Source organism: Lagopus muta, chromosome 15 (genome assembly GCF_023343835.1).
Source record: "Lagopus muta isolate bLagMut1 chromosome 15, bLagMut1 primary, whole genome shotgun sequence".
Lineage (NCBI taxonomy): Eukaryota > Metazoa > Chordata > Aves > Galliformes > Phasianidae > Lagopus > Lagopus muta.
Window position 1 is genome coordinate 5,192,110 of NC_064447.1, and position 16,247 is coordinate 5,208,356.

General features: G+C 43.2%; 2 protein-coding genes across 6 annotated transcripts in view; one reads left to right on the forward strand and one right to left on the reverse strand.

Moving 5' to 3' along the window:
* METTL22 (methyltransferase 22, Kin17 lysine) overlaps positions 1–16,247 on the forward strand; it is a 207,405-nt gene that overhangs the window by 173,906 nt on the left and 17,252 nt on the right. For all 3 annotated transcript variants that reach the window (XM_048962130.1, XM_048962132.1, XM_048962131.1), the window contains one exon: positions 4,051–4,237. The gene's annotated coding sequence lies outside the window, so the exon portion shown is untranslated. The remainder of the gene's footprint in view (positions 1–4,050; positions 4,238–16,247) is intronic.
* TMEM114 (transmembrane protein 114) lies at positions 1,421–15,768 on the reverse strand. 3 transcript variants are annotated; one of them, XM_048962140.1, is made up of 4 exons: positions 15,399–15,768; positions 14,837–14,917; positions 4,591–4,728; positions 1,421–4,253 (listed from the first exon to the last, which is right to left on the reverse strand). In XM_048962140.1, exons 1-4 carry the CDS (start codon positions 15,580–15,582, stop codon positions 4,021–4,023), a joined length of 636 nt encoding a protein of 211 aa, XP_048818097.1. In that variant the 5' UTR covers positions 15,583–15,768; the 3' UTR covers positions 1,421–4,020. The 3 variants fall into 3 exon arrangements, with proteins under 3 accessions (XP_048818097.1, XP_048818099.1, XP_048818098.1); XM_048962142.1 differs by lacking the exon at positions 1,421–4,253 and having other exon boundaries at positions 4,724–5,694; XM_048962141.1 differs by lacking the exons at positions 1,421–4,253; positions 4,591–4,728 and adding an exon at positions 9,065–11,516.

The following is a 16,247-nucleotide window of genomic DNA, read 5'->3' on the forward strand; positions in this document are numbered from 1 at the left end:
AGCAAAAGAAGGTCATTTGGAGGCCAAGATTACTTGAGACCCCAAGATGCCAATCAAGCTTTGGACAGTCTATGTCTTCGGGATTTCATGGTCCAGTTTTCCTTAACATCTTCAGTCAACCCTGACAGAAAGTAGGAATAAATGTACTTCGCAGCCACCAGAAAGCAATCTGAGTCCAGGGTCTAAGGAAGTGGGCAGACACTGTGAGCCTTGCTGTGGTCACCTCAGGGAGGCCTTCTGGGCAGACTGGCTTTGCTGACCAGGAAGGCATGGAGAGAGCTTGTCCTGCTAGGTCTCCAGCCTGCCATGCCTCATGATTTAGAAAAAGATGATGAATTATTTGTGTAATGTAACTGTATGGGAACCGTTGAGTCACGGCCTGAACCACTGATGGAGCACCTGGGGAAAGGAGCCGGTCAGCTGTGGGAGCACAGGTGAAGGCAATTCAGCTGTGTGACTGGAAGGAGTGGAGCCTGGCTGCACCTCTCTTAGACCTCATTTAAGGGCTGACTGGGCCTTGGGCACAACCTCTCTCTGGAGATCCCTCCTTGGTGAAGCTTTTCCCTTTGAACCTATAATTTTCTGATATAGGTGAGCAATCTTCTTCCTTTTCTTTATAGCACCTTTCTGTCGTGCCAGTCCTTCTGTCATCACACCTTTGTTGTAATGCCTTTCCCATCATGTTGATCTGTCCAGTTGCTACAATAACATAGAGTCAGTTGGAACTGTAGGCTTTGGATCAGTGATCAACAGATGGAGCTATTTGAACTGAAGCTATGTCTCAGCTGATATTCTCCCTTTGGAAGTCATGGAAGCAGGCACAGAGACATCCAAGATGCTCTGCAGCATCCAGCTCAGTAACAGACCCAGGCTGTGGTTGCATGTCTGTATTAGTTTCACCAGCATCATCTCTGAAGCTCTTGATTATGTGACATTTTCCTACCTCCAAGAATTTCTGTCACTTCTCCTCTTCTTCTCTACCATCCCTTGAGCTAGCCTTCAAATCAGAAGCCAGTAGTGGCCAGTAGCTGTGTACACTCTACTGCTTCAAACTACTGCTCTGCTTTGCTCAGTGTGTTTATTTTTCTTCACTTTAAATATGTCCAAATACCTGTGAGTATGCAGTACTGGAAGCAGTCAGTCTCCTCATCTCAGTAAAGAATTCTGGGAAAATAAGTGAAGAACTGTGTGCCAAACATCAGTTTCATTCTAAGTAGAAGCTTGATGAGATCACTTGTATTGAATTACATACAGTCCTTTCCAAAATGTTTTATCTTTTGAGCATAATTAAATTTGTTTAAGGCTTATTTGACTATTCACAGCAATACTTTTATTTCTATTCAGATGGAATTTCGGAGAAATTCAGGGACTGAAGAAAAATTCAGGAGCAGAAAATACTCTTTATTGCCATTATGCTAGATATTGCAGGAAGGCAGAATGTGAAATCTAGGAAAGTCATGGAAATGAGAATTGCTTTAATTCAATAACATATACGTTGGCTTTCTAATTAGGTTGAATTGTATATTGTAGCTGCATAAGTATCTTATAAATATCTACCACATGCAACACAGGTACGTCAAAAGCATCCTGTAAACTGTCAAATAGATCTGCAGAAGGACTTAAAAATTATTTCTTAGTTCTTCCACGTCTTTTCAAATATTTCCTAGCTCAGAGATGTCATTTTACTTAGTTTTACACAATCCAAAAGCACTGTAAAACAACCTTTGTGATAAACATTCACTAATAACTGGGATGATAGGTTACTATTACAGCTTACAGTAATGTCTGACTGACGTTACACGGTCATATTACATTAAATAACTTCACCAGCACCAAAACATTGAAGAATTACATCTTACATAATTCATTTAAGCACGTGGAATATTTACTATGAAGGATTTTTCTTTAATCTTCTTATAGAGCTGATTTAGTCAGCTTTAACTTGTAAAATGACTCCATTACACAGTGCCAGCACAAGGCGTCATGGAAAATCAGTGTGGGAGAAATGGGGAAGTAGAAGTGGTACTGGCTATTAGCAGAGCTTCTGCTGCGCAGCCTGGTTGGGATTTCTAACCTTGTTTCATTCTGATAATAAGAAAAAATCTGCCAACCAAGGTTTTAGATTGGGGATCAGAAGCTCTGGTTTCAGTGGACCTTGGCAGTTTGTCTGCCTCAGTTCTCCATTCAGAGCACTGTAGTAACACTTCCCTTTATATTCAAAGACTGCAAGCTGGAAGCTCTCTGCCATCATTTTCCGTAAGAAACTTGGTACTGTGGAACTAGGATCGGAGCACAGATGCCCAATTTTTAGCAAAAGGCAGCGATAACATTGTGCCAGTGTTGAACAGAAGTAAGTGATGCCCTACTCTCCTGAAGGAAGCACAAGGAACTTGCTCACTGAAAGTGTGCCCAGCTGGTGCAGTTCCTGAGTCACAGTCTTGAACTGTAAGATGCAGAAGTTGACCATGATCTGGATCTGTAGTGGAGCTGAGAGTACATTCAGCTCTTTACCCCGGGCCACAGCAGTCAGGAAAAACTTCTTCACTAACTGCAGTGGGCACTGGAGTAAATTTTCTCTTCAATGTTATTACCAACATTTGAATGAAAAAAATAATTAAGAAAATCTAGATTCCTTAGTTCTTAAGATGAAGTTCAGGCATCCCGTGTGCTTGGTTTTACTCAGCAGCTTCCAGCACAAATTAAACACATTCTAGCACAAACGTGTTATTGCTTTTATGAAATTAAAGCATCAGGTTTGCAAAGTATGAACTGGGAAATGTATCAGTTGCATCTTCTGCATTACAGAATTGAAGAAAAAGCTGATAAAAAGCTGGAAGAGATGGGTAGCATCTATGTGATGGGAGCATCAGACAGATGTGGGCTGGCTGCAGTCTTTTCTTAAAACATCCAGAGAAGCAGCTGTAGCTTTCTCTTGAAATACAACACTCACCATTTCACTGCCCTTAAGAGCTTCACAGCCACAGTCAATGCTGTCTGGAGGATAACTAGTGTTAAGTCATTCACAGTTTCTAGGCCTTCATTTTTTGTATTATTTTTTACAGCACCAAAGCTCAGTTTTAGAAAATGATTCATTTCTTTGTTTTCAGCCTTTAAGTAATGATTTTTGAATAAATAACGTGAAGCTGTGTTTTACCTGCTTTGGCAGGGGGGTTGGACTCGATGATCTCTGGAGGTCCCTTCCAACCCCTACAATTCTGTGATTGTGATTCCTTAGCCAACGCACATAGCTGGCATAAAGTAGGCTTCTGGAGTTCTCCAGTCTCTCAAACTGTCACATTTTTGTGTGTCTTCACAAAGAAATAGTGTGATAGTGGTAGAAGAGAGAGAATAGCCTCTTCAGGGAGACACAACAGAAAGATCCTATGAACGTGGAAGGTGCACATGGATTGGATGTCCTAGCCATGCTGTAGTGCTGGAGATGATCACTGAATTTCTCCAAATACTGTGAAGTTCTTATTCTGGACCTTTACATTTGATTTTATTTTGAACAACAAAGCCACATTAAGTGTGCAGTATGAATTGAATACATGTAGCCTCCACGCTCATTACCTGGCTTCAGGTATATAAGCATCATATATCACATGTGGTAGAGGCTACCTAGCATACGTATCAGGAGTATCTGAAGGGGAACCAAGAGCAAAGTGGACCATGCAGACTGTTCTGCAGGGTAATCAGGGATAGCAGAAAGAAGAGAAAGCAAAAATTTTCTAAATAACATGTATTGATGCTGCATGAGCTGCCTGCTGAAGTTGTTTCAGAAACACTGATAGTGCAGCATGATTTCTTCTAAAGTCACAAAGGTTTTCTTGCTGACAACACTAGAAATGTTACTGATTTATCAGAATCTTTCTATTTTGTAGACAATATTGAGGAGTTTATGGCAGCTGGCAAGTTACTCAGTCACAGTCTTGCCATTTTTATTCTCCCTAGTGACCAGACCAAACCAAACCAAGGAATCCACGTTTCAGAGTTTTCTGTTGTTGCAATGATACCTGCTGTTCATAACTCCTGCTCACGCTGCCGTTTCAGGCCGACGACTCTTGCTGCCAGGAGAAACACAGCCCCAGTGATCACTTCTGCGACAAAAGAGATCCAGACCAGTGCCAGAGACCAGCCAAACCTGATGTCGATTTCTACCAGGACATCCTTACTCCTCAGGAGGCAGACAGCTTCTTCAAAGGCAGCAGCTGAATATGCAATGTAGACTCCAATCCCGGTAAGTGTAACCAGAGCTGGGTAAGAAAAACACTTTCGGTCAGTTACAATTTGCTACAGAAAGTAAAAGTCCTCACATAACTCTCTGGGCATCCTTGCCATTCCTTCTTATCTACTCAGGGTAGATTACCATTAAGGCTTCCCCTGCCTCTCAAATCAAGTCAAAATTGTTTTGGGGGAAGGGCGAGAGGAAAATGAACTGTCAGGTCCTGACAGAAGAGACACAAAATGAACAGCTGTGTTATTCTGAAAGCAAAGCCTTGCTCAACATTTGTCTCCAAAAGGTAAAGTGAAGTTTTCCAGATATAATCTCTTATTATTTACATCCATTAAGCCAGGAGTTTGATATAGTACCTCCAAAAAGAAAAAGCAGACCAGTCATTAGAAGCAGCAGATATGCCCTGGCAAGAATACTGATAAATCCAGTCATTCCTCCAAAAATCATCAGTATCAGGCTCAGAGGCATCAGAATGACAAACGTCCCATGCATGTCTGAAGAAAAAAATGGAGAGTGTTAGTATTTTAATATTTTACTATCGTGTCACTTGATGCATTAATAATTATTGAGTGCAGATCCCATAATCAGCATCAGAGCCTTATTCTGAGCATTAAGAACAAGAAGCTGAACTATCTCTGTGGCTTTCAGTTTAAATAGGCGGGACACAGTATGGAGGAGAAGGTATCATCAGGTGGGTCCTCCATGGCCTCTGATTCAGAGACTGTGGTGATAAAGGGTATGTCAACGCAGATGTGTTTAAGCAATAAAGCTCTTCTCGGATATCAAGCCCAGCTGGAAAGCAGGTAGTGTGCTGGGTATCTGGTAGTCACTTGCAACCTTAAGTAGTAGTTCTGGCTATCTGAATCGTACGTATGATAGTAAGAGGTATTGTTCAGTTTGGGTGATGGAGTCTACCAAGCACTCTGGTTAAATGCTTTCTGTCTGTCCTATACCCTCTGCCAAACTGATCTACCAAATTGTTGACCTTTTCCTTTGTAGCTGAACAACTACAGGTACATTTTCCCATCCAGCTCTAATTCTGTGTCTGTCGTTGTTTTCTACAGCAGCTTCACTAAGCACATTATCCTACACTGGTTGCTTCCTCTCGTATTACATTTTTTACATTAGTTCTTATTGATCCCTGTAATATCTTAATAGCTGTGTAAACAGAGGGTTGTTGTGTATTTTTTCATATCATGCTGTTTTCTCCTCAATAAACCGTCTTTGTCTCTCTTCTTTCTCACATAGCCTATCCACATATTCAACCCAACCTTTTCTAGAATAATAACAAAAACACGAATGCATCAGCTTCTGGTATCTTCTTATTTCTTACCAGGGGTTGAGCAGAGTAAAGAGCAGAGTTACTCAGAATGGAGAACTTACGTTGTGTTTTCTGAATGGCTTTGGGCTTCAGTGCCCCACTTAATTTCCCAGAGGAGCAATGGAACATCAGCTAGTTCCTAAGGAAGATCAGTCAGTTAAGGGATTAGTTTGTGTATGGGCCAATCATCAGTTTATTTCTTTATCAGTAACTGTAACTCCCTGCTCAAGTGGATATATACCACTGATATATAGGCTGGTTAGGGATCCAGCTTATCTTCGGTATAAGTAGAAAGATAAGATGTACTCATGGGTCAGCATATTGCTTCTGTGCTTTGTTCTTTCAATAAGTTAGTTCAGTCTGTGTCTTTGCAGCTGTGACTTGTGAATGATACTTGAATACTGCAACACCAATTTTAGTTAGTTGGGTAAGGATTCATTGTTACTGAAGATATTAGTTCCTTGCTACTTTCTTTACAAAGAAGAAAATTCTGCAAATCAATCTTTGGTTCTTCTCTTTCTTGGAAAAAACAATCAATTTAACTTATTCCTCTTTCTCCTCACCTGTATTACTGTAAAGTCACTGAAGCAAGTTGAAGAATGGTGTAAATTAAAAGGGAATCTGTTCTTAGGTTAGTAAAAACAAACATATCTTAATTCAGCTCTAGAACAGAGCTGCCATTTCAGTGACCTTGAAAGCCTCACAGTGCCTTGTAATGTGTCAAGGACATAGCAAGGAGTTCAGCTCTGAATGATTGAAGAACCTTCTCAGATATTCCCAATGAGCCAGCAAAGTACTTTGAGGGAAAGTATGATCAAACCTAGCAGATATTTTTTTAATGTAAGGAGTTCCAATAGTTTTGACTGTTACTTGTTGTCGTTTAGACATTGCTTTGACCTGAGAAATGGAGAAAAGGAAGTGAAAAGTCCTCCAGTGGATAAAATTTGATGTAATTATCAAGGAAAGAGTAAGAATGGTGCGACTCAGTCCTCAGAGCCAGCATTGCAGGATGTTGAGCCGCATAAGCAAGCTTGCCACTGTGCTCTGTCATTTCCCACCTGTCCCTCACCAATCATGGCTGCTGCTTTCAAACCTGAGGACAGTAGCACTAATGGTGTTCCTTTGACTTCCTGTCTGTGCTGTGATTTCAACTGCAGCAGTTAGGACTGTAACCTCAGCTAGGACAAGTGCAGTGAAGATAAGGCTATTCAGAGCACTTTCTTTTGAGCCAAAAGGAGAACGAATCCATACCGTGGTACTATCCTGGGGAAAGTCATAAAGTACATTAATGATCTGTGACAACTGCATGCAGTGGCAGAATAACTCTGATTTTTTTTTTTTTTTTTTGCCCTCTGCAGCAAAAGTAAGTTTTAGGGATATCTCAGTTGAAACCCACAAACCCCACGGATCACCTGCAGTTGTTTAAAAAATCAAATGTTTAACGGGCTGCATCTGGTTAAACAGCACTTGCATCACTTCCAGTATTCCAGTTCAGTACCTAATACTCATTTGTGCTTCTTCTATGCTGTCTGTAACTGCCTGGGAAACTTATTCGAAAATGCTGCCATGGAAACCACTCAGGAATTTGAATTCATGTCATCTGGCATATGATATTATACTATTATATTCCTTGATTAGAGAGAGGGAATTAGTTTATAGAAGGACATGACTTAAAACATCTTTACTGTATTTCTGCCTCCAGTAATCATCTGTGGATAAAAGTTCAAACATAAATTTTGAGGTAAAACATTTTCTTGGTTTTTTTTAGGTTATGTTGAAATACACAGGTTGTGTATTGTGTAAAGCTTCATTTTGATAAAATTACTGGGGGGGGGAACAAGCATTTTGCAAAAGAAAAAGGCCTGTGCACTTTCTGTAGAGCATCATCCGTCTTCCCACTTCTGTTTCTCATGAGCAGTTGAGTTCCCTGTTGGTAGAGCTGAAAAGATCCAATACTGTAAAACTGACAAACATTTAAAAACCACTCCACTTTTATGGACTGAAAATACTCAAATTGCTCAATGCTTCTTCATATAGTTTTAAGCTTATTAACCAAAGCTGTGACCAAATGTCTGCAGTAGTGACATCTGCAGGGTGTATCCAGATCTGTGAGTTTGGCAGGCACTTCTAAATTATGATTCAGCACAGCTGTTGATGAGCAGTGCGTAACAGACATCTCTGGAATGAACTATAAAAACTGGCTGATATCAAAGCTGACCAGCTGCAGGTCTAGCAGCATTATTACCATCTCCTGTTAATATGCTGGAGCTCCACTGCTTCAAACTAACTTTGGATTTGTTTGCACAGCTTGTGATAGCAAGCAATAGTCATTTCATCAGAAATATTCCAAATGACAGCAGCTCAGAAGACCTTAATTAAAGACCTGTTCATCTTCCTCAGCAGTAACTAAATAGCCAGCAAGAAAGCACTGCATGTAAAGCTACAGTTCAACAGAATGCTGGCAGCAGCGCAGCCAGCAGGGCTGCTCTGGAGAGGTTTGGCAGGGCTCAGGTGGATCAGCACACTTAGAAAGCCTGACAACTGCTCTCTGTGGCTGAATGTGAGTCTTCTGGGCTAGAACACGGGGCACCAAGTCCCATTCAGTAGTGAACGGGTGATGAAGGAGAAGAGCTCGCAAGGTGAGGTGTCCCAGGAGAATGAGCTGAGCTCTGGATGTTGGGTGTCAGCTTTGTGTTGCTCCCTGGTGACAAGTCTGAGCTAAAGTGAGAAATAAATTGCAGATTGTAGAAATACAGTGATACTGGAGTTGGTACGGGTGAGAACTGATGGAGCCCTTCAGGGCTAGGAAGAGACAGAATGCTAAACACAAGCAGCATAGCAGGGTTCGTGTTCTATTGCTATGATTGTAGTGGCATTTGAAAATAAGAATGTTCATCAGAAGCTGTCACTTATTCAGTCTCAGCTGAAGCGATGCTCAGTTGTTTCAGATTTTCAGATTTATGTATACCACGATTTACCATAATATCAACTGCAAGCACTAAAAAAAAAGTTCACTGAAACCCCTCTGATCTTAATACTGTTACTCAGAAACAAAACATCTATTTAGGTATACATCTACCACAGCACTGAAGATAGAATTTCTGTGTATATCCTTATTACACATGACCTTTGCAAACTGGCTCTTGCCAGCTGCTCCAGCCCTCCCTGGTTCCTTCTGGCAACTTGAAGCCAAAAGAAAAAATTGTCAAGAGCTGTAAACTCCCCAGGTGTGTGCAAAGGTATATGGAAACTGCTGAGTCCCGGCCTGAACCACTGACTGAGCACCTGGGAAAGGACCCGGTCAGCCCTGGGAGCACAGGTGAAGGCAATTCAGCTGTGTGACCAGAAGGGGTGGAGCCTGGCTGCACCTCTCTTAGACCTCATTTAAGGGCTGACTGCCACTGGAGAAGGGTCTCTGGTTGGAGATCCCTCCTTGGTGAAGCTTTCCCCTGCAAACCTGGAATCTTTTGATATAGGTGAGCAATCTTCTCCTCCTTTATAGCATCTTTCTATCATGCTGGTCCTTCTGTCATCACACCTGCGTTGTAGCATCTTTCTCATCATATTTGATCTGTCTAGTTGCTACAGATGGCAAGTAAAGAATCAGGCATCCTGTGTAGATATTGAACTCAGTGAAGATGAGTTAGGACTTATGAACAGGGTGAAGAGTGGACGCAGCTGGTTGACCACTGGAGGTCCATGCACTGTGAGGAAATCCAGTCTTGTTTTACTATGTTGTTAAACTAATTTTGTTGAGGAAGAAATTGAGGCAGCTGTTACACGATAACACCAGGGGTACTCAGCGACTGCCTCTATGGCTGAGGTTGCTTTCCTACAGGATGCACCAACTTCCCTGCAGGAAGCACTAACCTGTCTGCAGCCTTGTGGGTCTGAGTAAATTAATGACTGTAAAAAAATACACTGGGGAGAATAATTTCAGCAGCTGTGGATGGGCAGCTGCATGCTCCAGAATTGATTTTTACAAGAAGAGCATTTCATCCTTTCACTGGAGCGTGAGTGGAAACGTCAGCGGTTAACTGATCTTCACAGGATAGCTTAGGAATGAAGGAGAGCACTAAAAAGTGACTTGTAATGGAAAATCACTCTGGCCATAATAGTCAGCAAAATCTCAGGATCTCCAGCGGTCCCTAATGCAGCTTTTTGGTGCTGGGGCAAACTATGCAGCCAGTAATAGCTAGCAGTAGTTTCTCTTGCATTATTTTTGTAACACTCACTCTAGCTCTGCTGTGTAAATGGGTGCAGCTCCAGCTTGGGCTGCAAAGTTAAGAAATGTTCAGAGGAATTATGTGTTGTATACTTTTTCATTTGGTTTCATCTTTGGCCCAAAATGGTCTCTTCTGTAACGCATTACTTGACGGAAATGAATTTGCTTTAATGTGCCAAAAGACTAAAAATCTTTGTGACAAATAAGTTTAAAAGGATAGGGAGGGAAGTCACACGCACAAATCTCCACCATTTAACGAATGTTACCATGCACCGGAAAAACACTTTGTCACAGCTTTCTTCCATCAGCAGATGGCACAGCAGGTAGCTCAGTGCAGCCAGGAGCAGTCTTTGTTAGCAGGCAGGGGTCATTGCAGCCATAGCAGGCACACAGGAACACACTGAATTTCCAAAAAGCTGAGTTTGTGTGAGTCCCCAGCTGACTCGTTGCTCTGTTCTTTTGATGGCTGATCTGTCTTACAGGAAGGGCTCAACTTGGAGTAAAATTGGATTCTGATTTAAAATATTTATAAAATTGTCCATTTTGCTCAGATTGCATCTTCATCTAAACCTGTATGGGTAATTACTGCTTATGAGGCCAAGTTTGGTAAAATAAAAATATTTTTACTACAAAATTTCCTAATAGTAACCTTTCCTTCAGTGAAACTTATTTTTTTAAGAACTGATTTCACAGCAACTCTTGGGAGAAAACAATTCAATAGAAAAATGCCATTCTTTCTATACACCCATTTCCTTCTCTCTGAATCTGATCCTGGGATTTTGAATGTTATGTTTCTTATCCTGGAAAACAGCAAAGCTGCTCAGAACTCCTGACACTGCTTCCTGTGAGGTCAGCAGCATCCAACTCTTACCGTTCTGTGAGAGCTGGACTAGGCTTCCAGTGACAAACTCCTTCTGCCTGTCTCCTATAGCTGGCACAGGAGAACGCATGGAGGAGAAAGGCATCTGAGCTGCTTCTGCTGACAGATTTCAGTTGTAGCCCTGGTGGTCACCAGCAGACCTTAGTAAGTGTCAAAGTTATGGAAAGTGATGCTCTCGCTGTAATCTGTCCATTTGGCACTGGTAGGAGCAGAAGCAATGCCAGTGTTCCAGTGCTCAGTCAGTTGACTGCTGAATCCCTTTTGATTGGATGTTCCAGCGTGGTAGAAGACTTTGCACCACCAACACAAAGATTAAGAGCAACTTGGAGAAAAAAATGTTGCCTGTAGACATGCAGAAGAAATGAGGGATGTTCACCTGCTTGCACTACTGTTGCTGTCTTCTGCGATGTTTTCATTCTGGCTGCCACTGCTGTTCCAGTCGGTGACTGTGGTAGGATTGACTGCTTTCATGTTTTGCTGAATGGGTGACTGGGTTGGCTCTGACTCTGGGATGAGGCAGCTCAGTCATTCTGATTGAGGAATTGTTTGGGGAAGTACTAGGCAGGTTCAAGCACTTTTGCTCAACACAAGAATGTTTCAGGCCTTTCAGATGTGCAAAGCCTGCTGCACCCTGGGCTGCTGTTGTCAAAACCCATGTTTGTAATGAAGTGTCCAGAAGCACAATAGGCTTTTTTGTTTCTGCACAAAATGGACAGGCTTTCATTACACTGAATTAGCAGAGCAGATCCAGAAAAAGGAAATGATAGTTACATTATGAAAGCTTAGTGGCATTTCCCTCAGAAATGTATCTTTTCACAATGTTTCATAAAACTGTGTATGGAGCAGAGGAAAATACCTGCAGTAGAAAAACATTTTATAAATGCAGAAATGTCAGAAAAGCGAGTGGTCAGAAAAGCGAGTCTGGTCATATCTTCTTTAAACAGTGGCTGGTGTTTCAAACAAATATATATATATATATATGTTTATATAATGTTTGTATATATAATCATCCTATGAAGTAATCTGTAGTTTGAAAACATTTTGTACACTGTGAGGTTGGGGGTGAGAGGGTCTATGTTATGTCATATGTTCAGTTGAAGGGAGGGGTGAGGAAAGAACTGGGAGCTTAATGTACAGGACAAGGCATGCTTGTAGCTGAGCCATGAAAGAAACAGCTCAGAGGTGCTGCAGTGATGTAACAATACGTTGCACTCTCAGGGTTAACAAGACCTGGTCTGATTGCCTGAGTAATGCTGCTGGTGGAACGGAACTTTAATTTGAATGCCCAATTTTTCTGTTTTGTCTGGAGTTCTATTTGAAGCACGCGATAAGCCTGCAAGGAAACTGCTGGAGATGAATAGGAGAGATTGGAAATGTGGAGGGAGAGAAAACGAAGGCTTTTCATTCTCTAACGAGGGGTTTGTCCTCTGTCAGCAACCAGCCTTTCTATTTCACTTAGACCCAGCTCTCTGCATGCAGGTACAGACTCTCTCCCATCTTTTTGGCACTCATGTCTATTAATGTCATGCCAGAAAGAGTGTAGGAACACTGAAAAAAGCAGAGCAAGATTACTGATGAGAGACTTAAGTGCCTGCACTAGGAGACAGTGCTTTAAAGCTTTTTGGGAATAACAGGCGAGGAACACGCGATGTTAGCAGAGCTGCTGAAATTCAGGCTGCCAATCAAACAGTGAGAAAAGCAAGCGCACCTCTGGGCAGATTGAGATTAATTCCATGTGTTATTCACACTGACATCCACAAATGAACACAGAAAAAAATACAGTTTTTTTTAAACTGACTGATGAAGGCAGCGCAGTTAGCTGGATTGTCCTACGTAGCAACACATGAAGAAATTGCCTGAATTACCCTAATAGCACTGGAACTGAGGATGCTAGGATTGTCCTACAAAAGCCTAGTTAAAATTTGTTGTCAATTAAGGTTTGCCCAGATCTGCCTAAATACAATCCAGGAACCACAGTCAGAAAAGACTTTAAGAAAAAAATACAAGGCTGAAGTAGAACATCCTTACCAAACCAGATGGCACTTTTAGAAATGTCTGTATTTCCTAGAAGTGCAGCTGCTATTGCTGTGCAATCCACTGAAGCTGCATTGAAGCTGTGCGTCTAAAACATCAGAGTTCTTTGATGGGTATTCTAATCAAATCAACAGGTTCATTTAATTAAAAAGTGCCCTTATCTCATTTTTAGGCAGGCTATGCCTGTTCATAATAAAGCGTGCAAGCATCTTTGCAAGCTCTGCCTAAGAAACTATAAGTGGTGTTTGATGTGAGAGACAAAATCTCTCTGAGGCTCTGAAGAGTCTGTATGTGTACTTATGGATCCAATTTTTTCACATATCCGCTCTTTTCTTACCCTGCCTGACTACCAAAGAGGTGTCCTTTGTTTCCAAGCCAACGTCATTTTTATAATAAAGAGCTCTGGAATAGTTTTGATTCTGTTTTAGCAGAATTCAGCTTTCACTGAAGAGCTGTAATCTAAAACCTCTTTATGTGAGAGGAATTACAGATGTAGCATTTGCAAACACGGACATAATGTTGTCCTGACATTTTAGGCAACTTCTGACCTCACTGGTCGAGGTGCCCATATGTAAATCACAGAATCACAGAATTGTAGGGGTTGGAAGGGACCTCCGGAGATCATCGAGTCCAACCCCCCTGCCAAAGCAGGTTCCCTACAGCAGGTCGCACAGGTAGGCATCCAGGCAGGTCTTGAACATCTCCAGAGAAGGAGACTCCACCACCTCCCTGGGCAGCCTGTTCCAGTGCTCCGTCACCTCACTGTAAAGAAGTTCTTGCGCATGTTTGTGCGGAACTTCCTATGCTGCAGTTTCCAGCTGTTTCCCCTTGTCCTGTCTCCACTCACCACTGAAAAGAGTCCAGCCTTGCCATTCTGCCCCCCACACCTTAGATATTTATAGACCTGGATCAGGTCCCCTCTCAGTCTCCTTTTCTCAAGGCTGAACAGACACAGTTCACTCAGCCTTTCTTCATAGGGGAGATGCTCCAGGCCCTTCACCATCTTCGTGGCCCTCCGCTGGACTCTTTCCAAGAGATCCCTGTGATGTGGTTAGGTTTAATCAATTAAATGTTAACTTTGAACTCCTAAAGGATTCAGCGATGCAGGAGACAATCATTGTTAGTTATCTTCAATCATTGTTAGTTATCTTCACAGTTTTTACCATCATCATGAAGCTAAAGCCCTCTGTCTTAAGGAAGGAAGGTGGAAAAAAATGGCACCTTTCTATTTCCAAGTGCAGAGATGGTCTGTGCTGCTAGGCTCCAACCTGTCAGTGTGTTGGTGGTGATGCTGCTTATTTCTACTTAAACTTCCCAGCAACACAGCCGCATTACACCAGTAGCCCTGGGCTTACTTTGCCACGTTGGCTGCACTGCTGGCTGTGTCGTGGGGCGCTCAGGGAAATGGCTGTTTCTGAGGAAAAGACACAGGATAAGTGTGTGTGTTCTGCTTGTGAGGGGAAAACAATCAGAGAGGATAGGTATACAAAAAAGGAAGCTCATAAACAAGCTCTTGTATGAACAAAGTGTCATGCTGAATGTGGTGCAAAGAAGCAAATTCATCTTTTACAAGGTGCCCAGAAGGATTTGAAAATGTTCTGAAATATTCTGAAAACATTCTGATTCTGACAAATGAATCTAAAGCAAAAGAACATCAATTGTGCAGTTAGAAATTTCAAGTAACCTTTTGAGCACGATGTTCTTCACAGAGCATTAATGCTTCTTTCAGTTATTGATTTGTTTTCTTAAATTCCTGTACCGTAATATTTTTTCAGAGGGATGGATCCCAATGACAAGGTAGTTAAGACTGACTTAAACATCAACATAACAGTATGCTTACACGTTTCCAGGAATTAAACTCTTGTGTGGGAATCTTCAACATTCCTGCCTTTCTTTTATAACAGCTGTGAACCCTCTGTAACCCCCCTCTCCCTCCCCCCCCCCAGCACAAACGTGCTCTTCTGGCAGAAACTGGCTGAACCTGACATCAAGCAGAGGGTTATGCCAGCAGCAATCCCTCTTAAGGACCACATGCAGTGACTGTACAGTGCAGTTCTCACAGCCCCCTCTGAAGCAGCTCTGGGAGCATGAGCGTGGCCCAGGGTGGGGGAAAAGAAGGAAAATAACACAGAAATTACTCACATAGGAGCTGTCGGTGTGAGTCGGTGATGTTTGCATTCTCGTGCCTGAAGGGGTTGATCAGAGGGTAGCATTTGCTCCTAACTGATATAGATGGGGAAAAATAAATAGGAAAAACGTTAAGCTAAAGATTATTATCATACATAAGCAATAATATAACAAACACATAATGATATATGTTGCCACGATTTAGGGATACAAAGTGAGCATTGTGTGGTGGCGCATACGCTGTTTCCATCATCGGCAATCACTGGAATGGCTTTAACCCCGCTGTACTTCCTGCCCTTAATTTCCCCTGAGCCAAATGAAAACAGATCTCTTCCTTTCTAAATGTTTAACGCTTATTCAATTGGTCTGAATTAAAAGTTAATGCCGAACTACTTTGCGAGAACAGAAAATCCGCTCTGCTCGTGCCCCCTTGCCCAGCAGCAGGAGTCGGGCGTCCTCCGTGGGTGGAGGGAGAGCCCGGGTGGGGCGGGCGGCCCCCGGCTACGGACAGCAGAGAGGACGGCATCGGCACGGCGCGGTCCGGGACCCCCCCGACGCCCCCCGCCGCCCCACTCACGCCGGCAGGTCCGCCAGAGCCCCGAGTGCGAGCTGAGCGCGGCCGTGCCGTTGGCGGCCGTCTCCAGGCGGGAGGCATCGATGATGTACCAGAAGTCCGTCGCGATGGCCACCACGAGGAAGACGAAGCTGGAGGCTCCCACCAGAGCCACGAGCAGCGACAGGACGCTCAGGCTCACCCTCATGCTGCCCGTCGGACCGCGGGAGGAGATGCACGCTGACGGGAAGGGCGGTGCGGGAGAAGGCGATGCCCGTGCCCGCTCGGTGCCGCGCGGTGCCGCTCGGTGCCGGCACGGCGGGTCCCGCTGACGGCGGCACGCAGGCAGCAGCGCGGCTCCCGGGAGGTCCGCACGGGCGCTCCATAGGGAGCCTCGTTCTGCTGCTTGCTTGCTCAGAACTCGTCCCAGACTCCCCAGGGGAACGTTAAGTAACGCCCAGTCGTTAAACGGTCCTTCTCTGTTCTTTTCTGGCATGGGCACGGGGCACGACGTGTGACTCACTCGTGGCATCAAGCTCTCAGGTGTGCTTTCAGCAGCAGGATAAGCTCAAAGGAAAATATTCCTGGAAAGAGCGTGTTTGTTTACACACACCCATCAGCATCACTCCTGTGTTTTGCTGTGCAACTCCAAACAAGGATGTGCATTGCTGGCGTTTAAAATAGTCTTTCCATTCTGGAATACACAGTTAAGCGACTGCATCTTTATTCTGAGCTTTTATTATCTCTTGCCTCCCCAAGGGGTATTTGTAATACATGAAAGTGCTGGTGTCATTCTACAAACTAAGCAGCTGTTGTTATCGGATGACTGAAGCCATACAAGCCTCGCGGAACAAGGTGAAATGTTTCATTAGA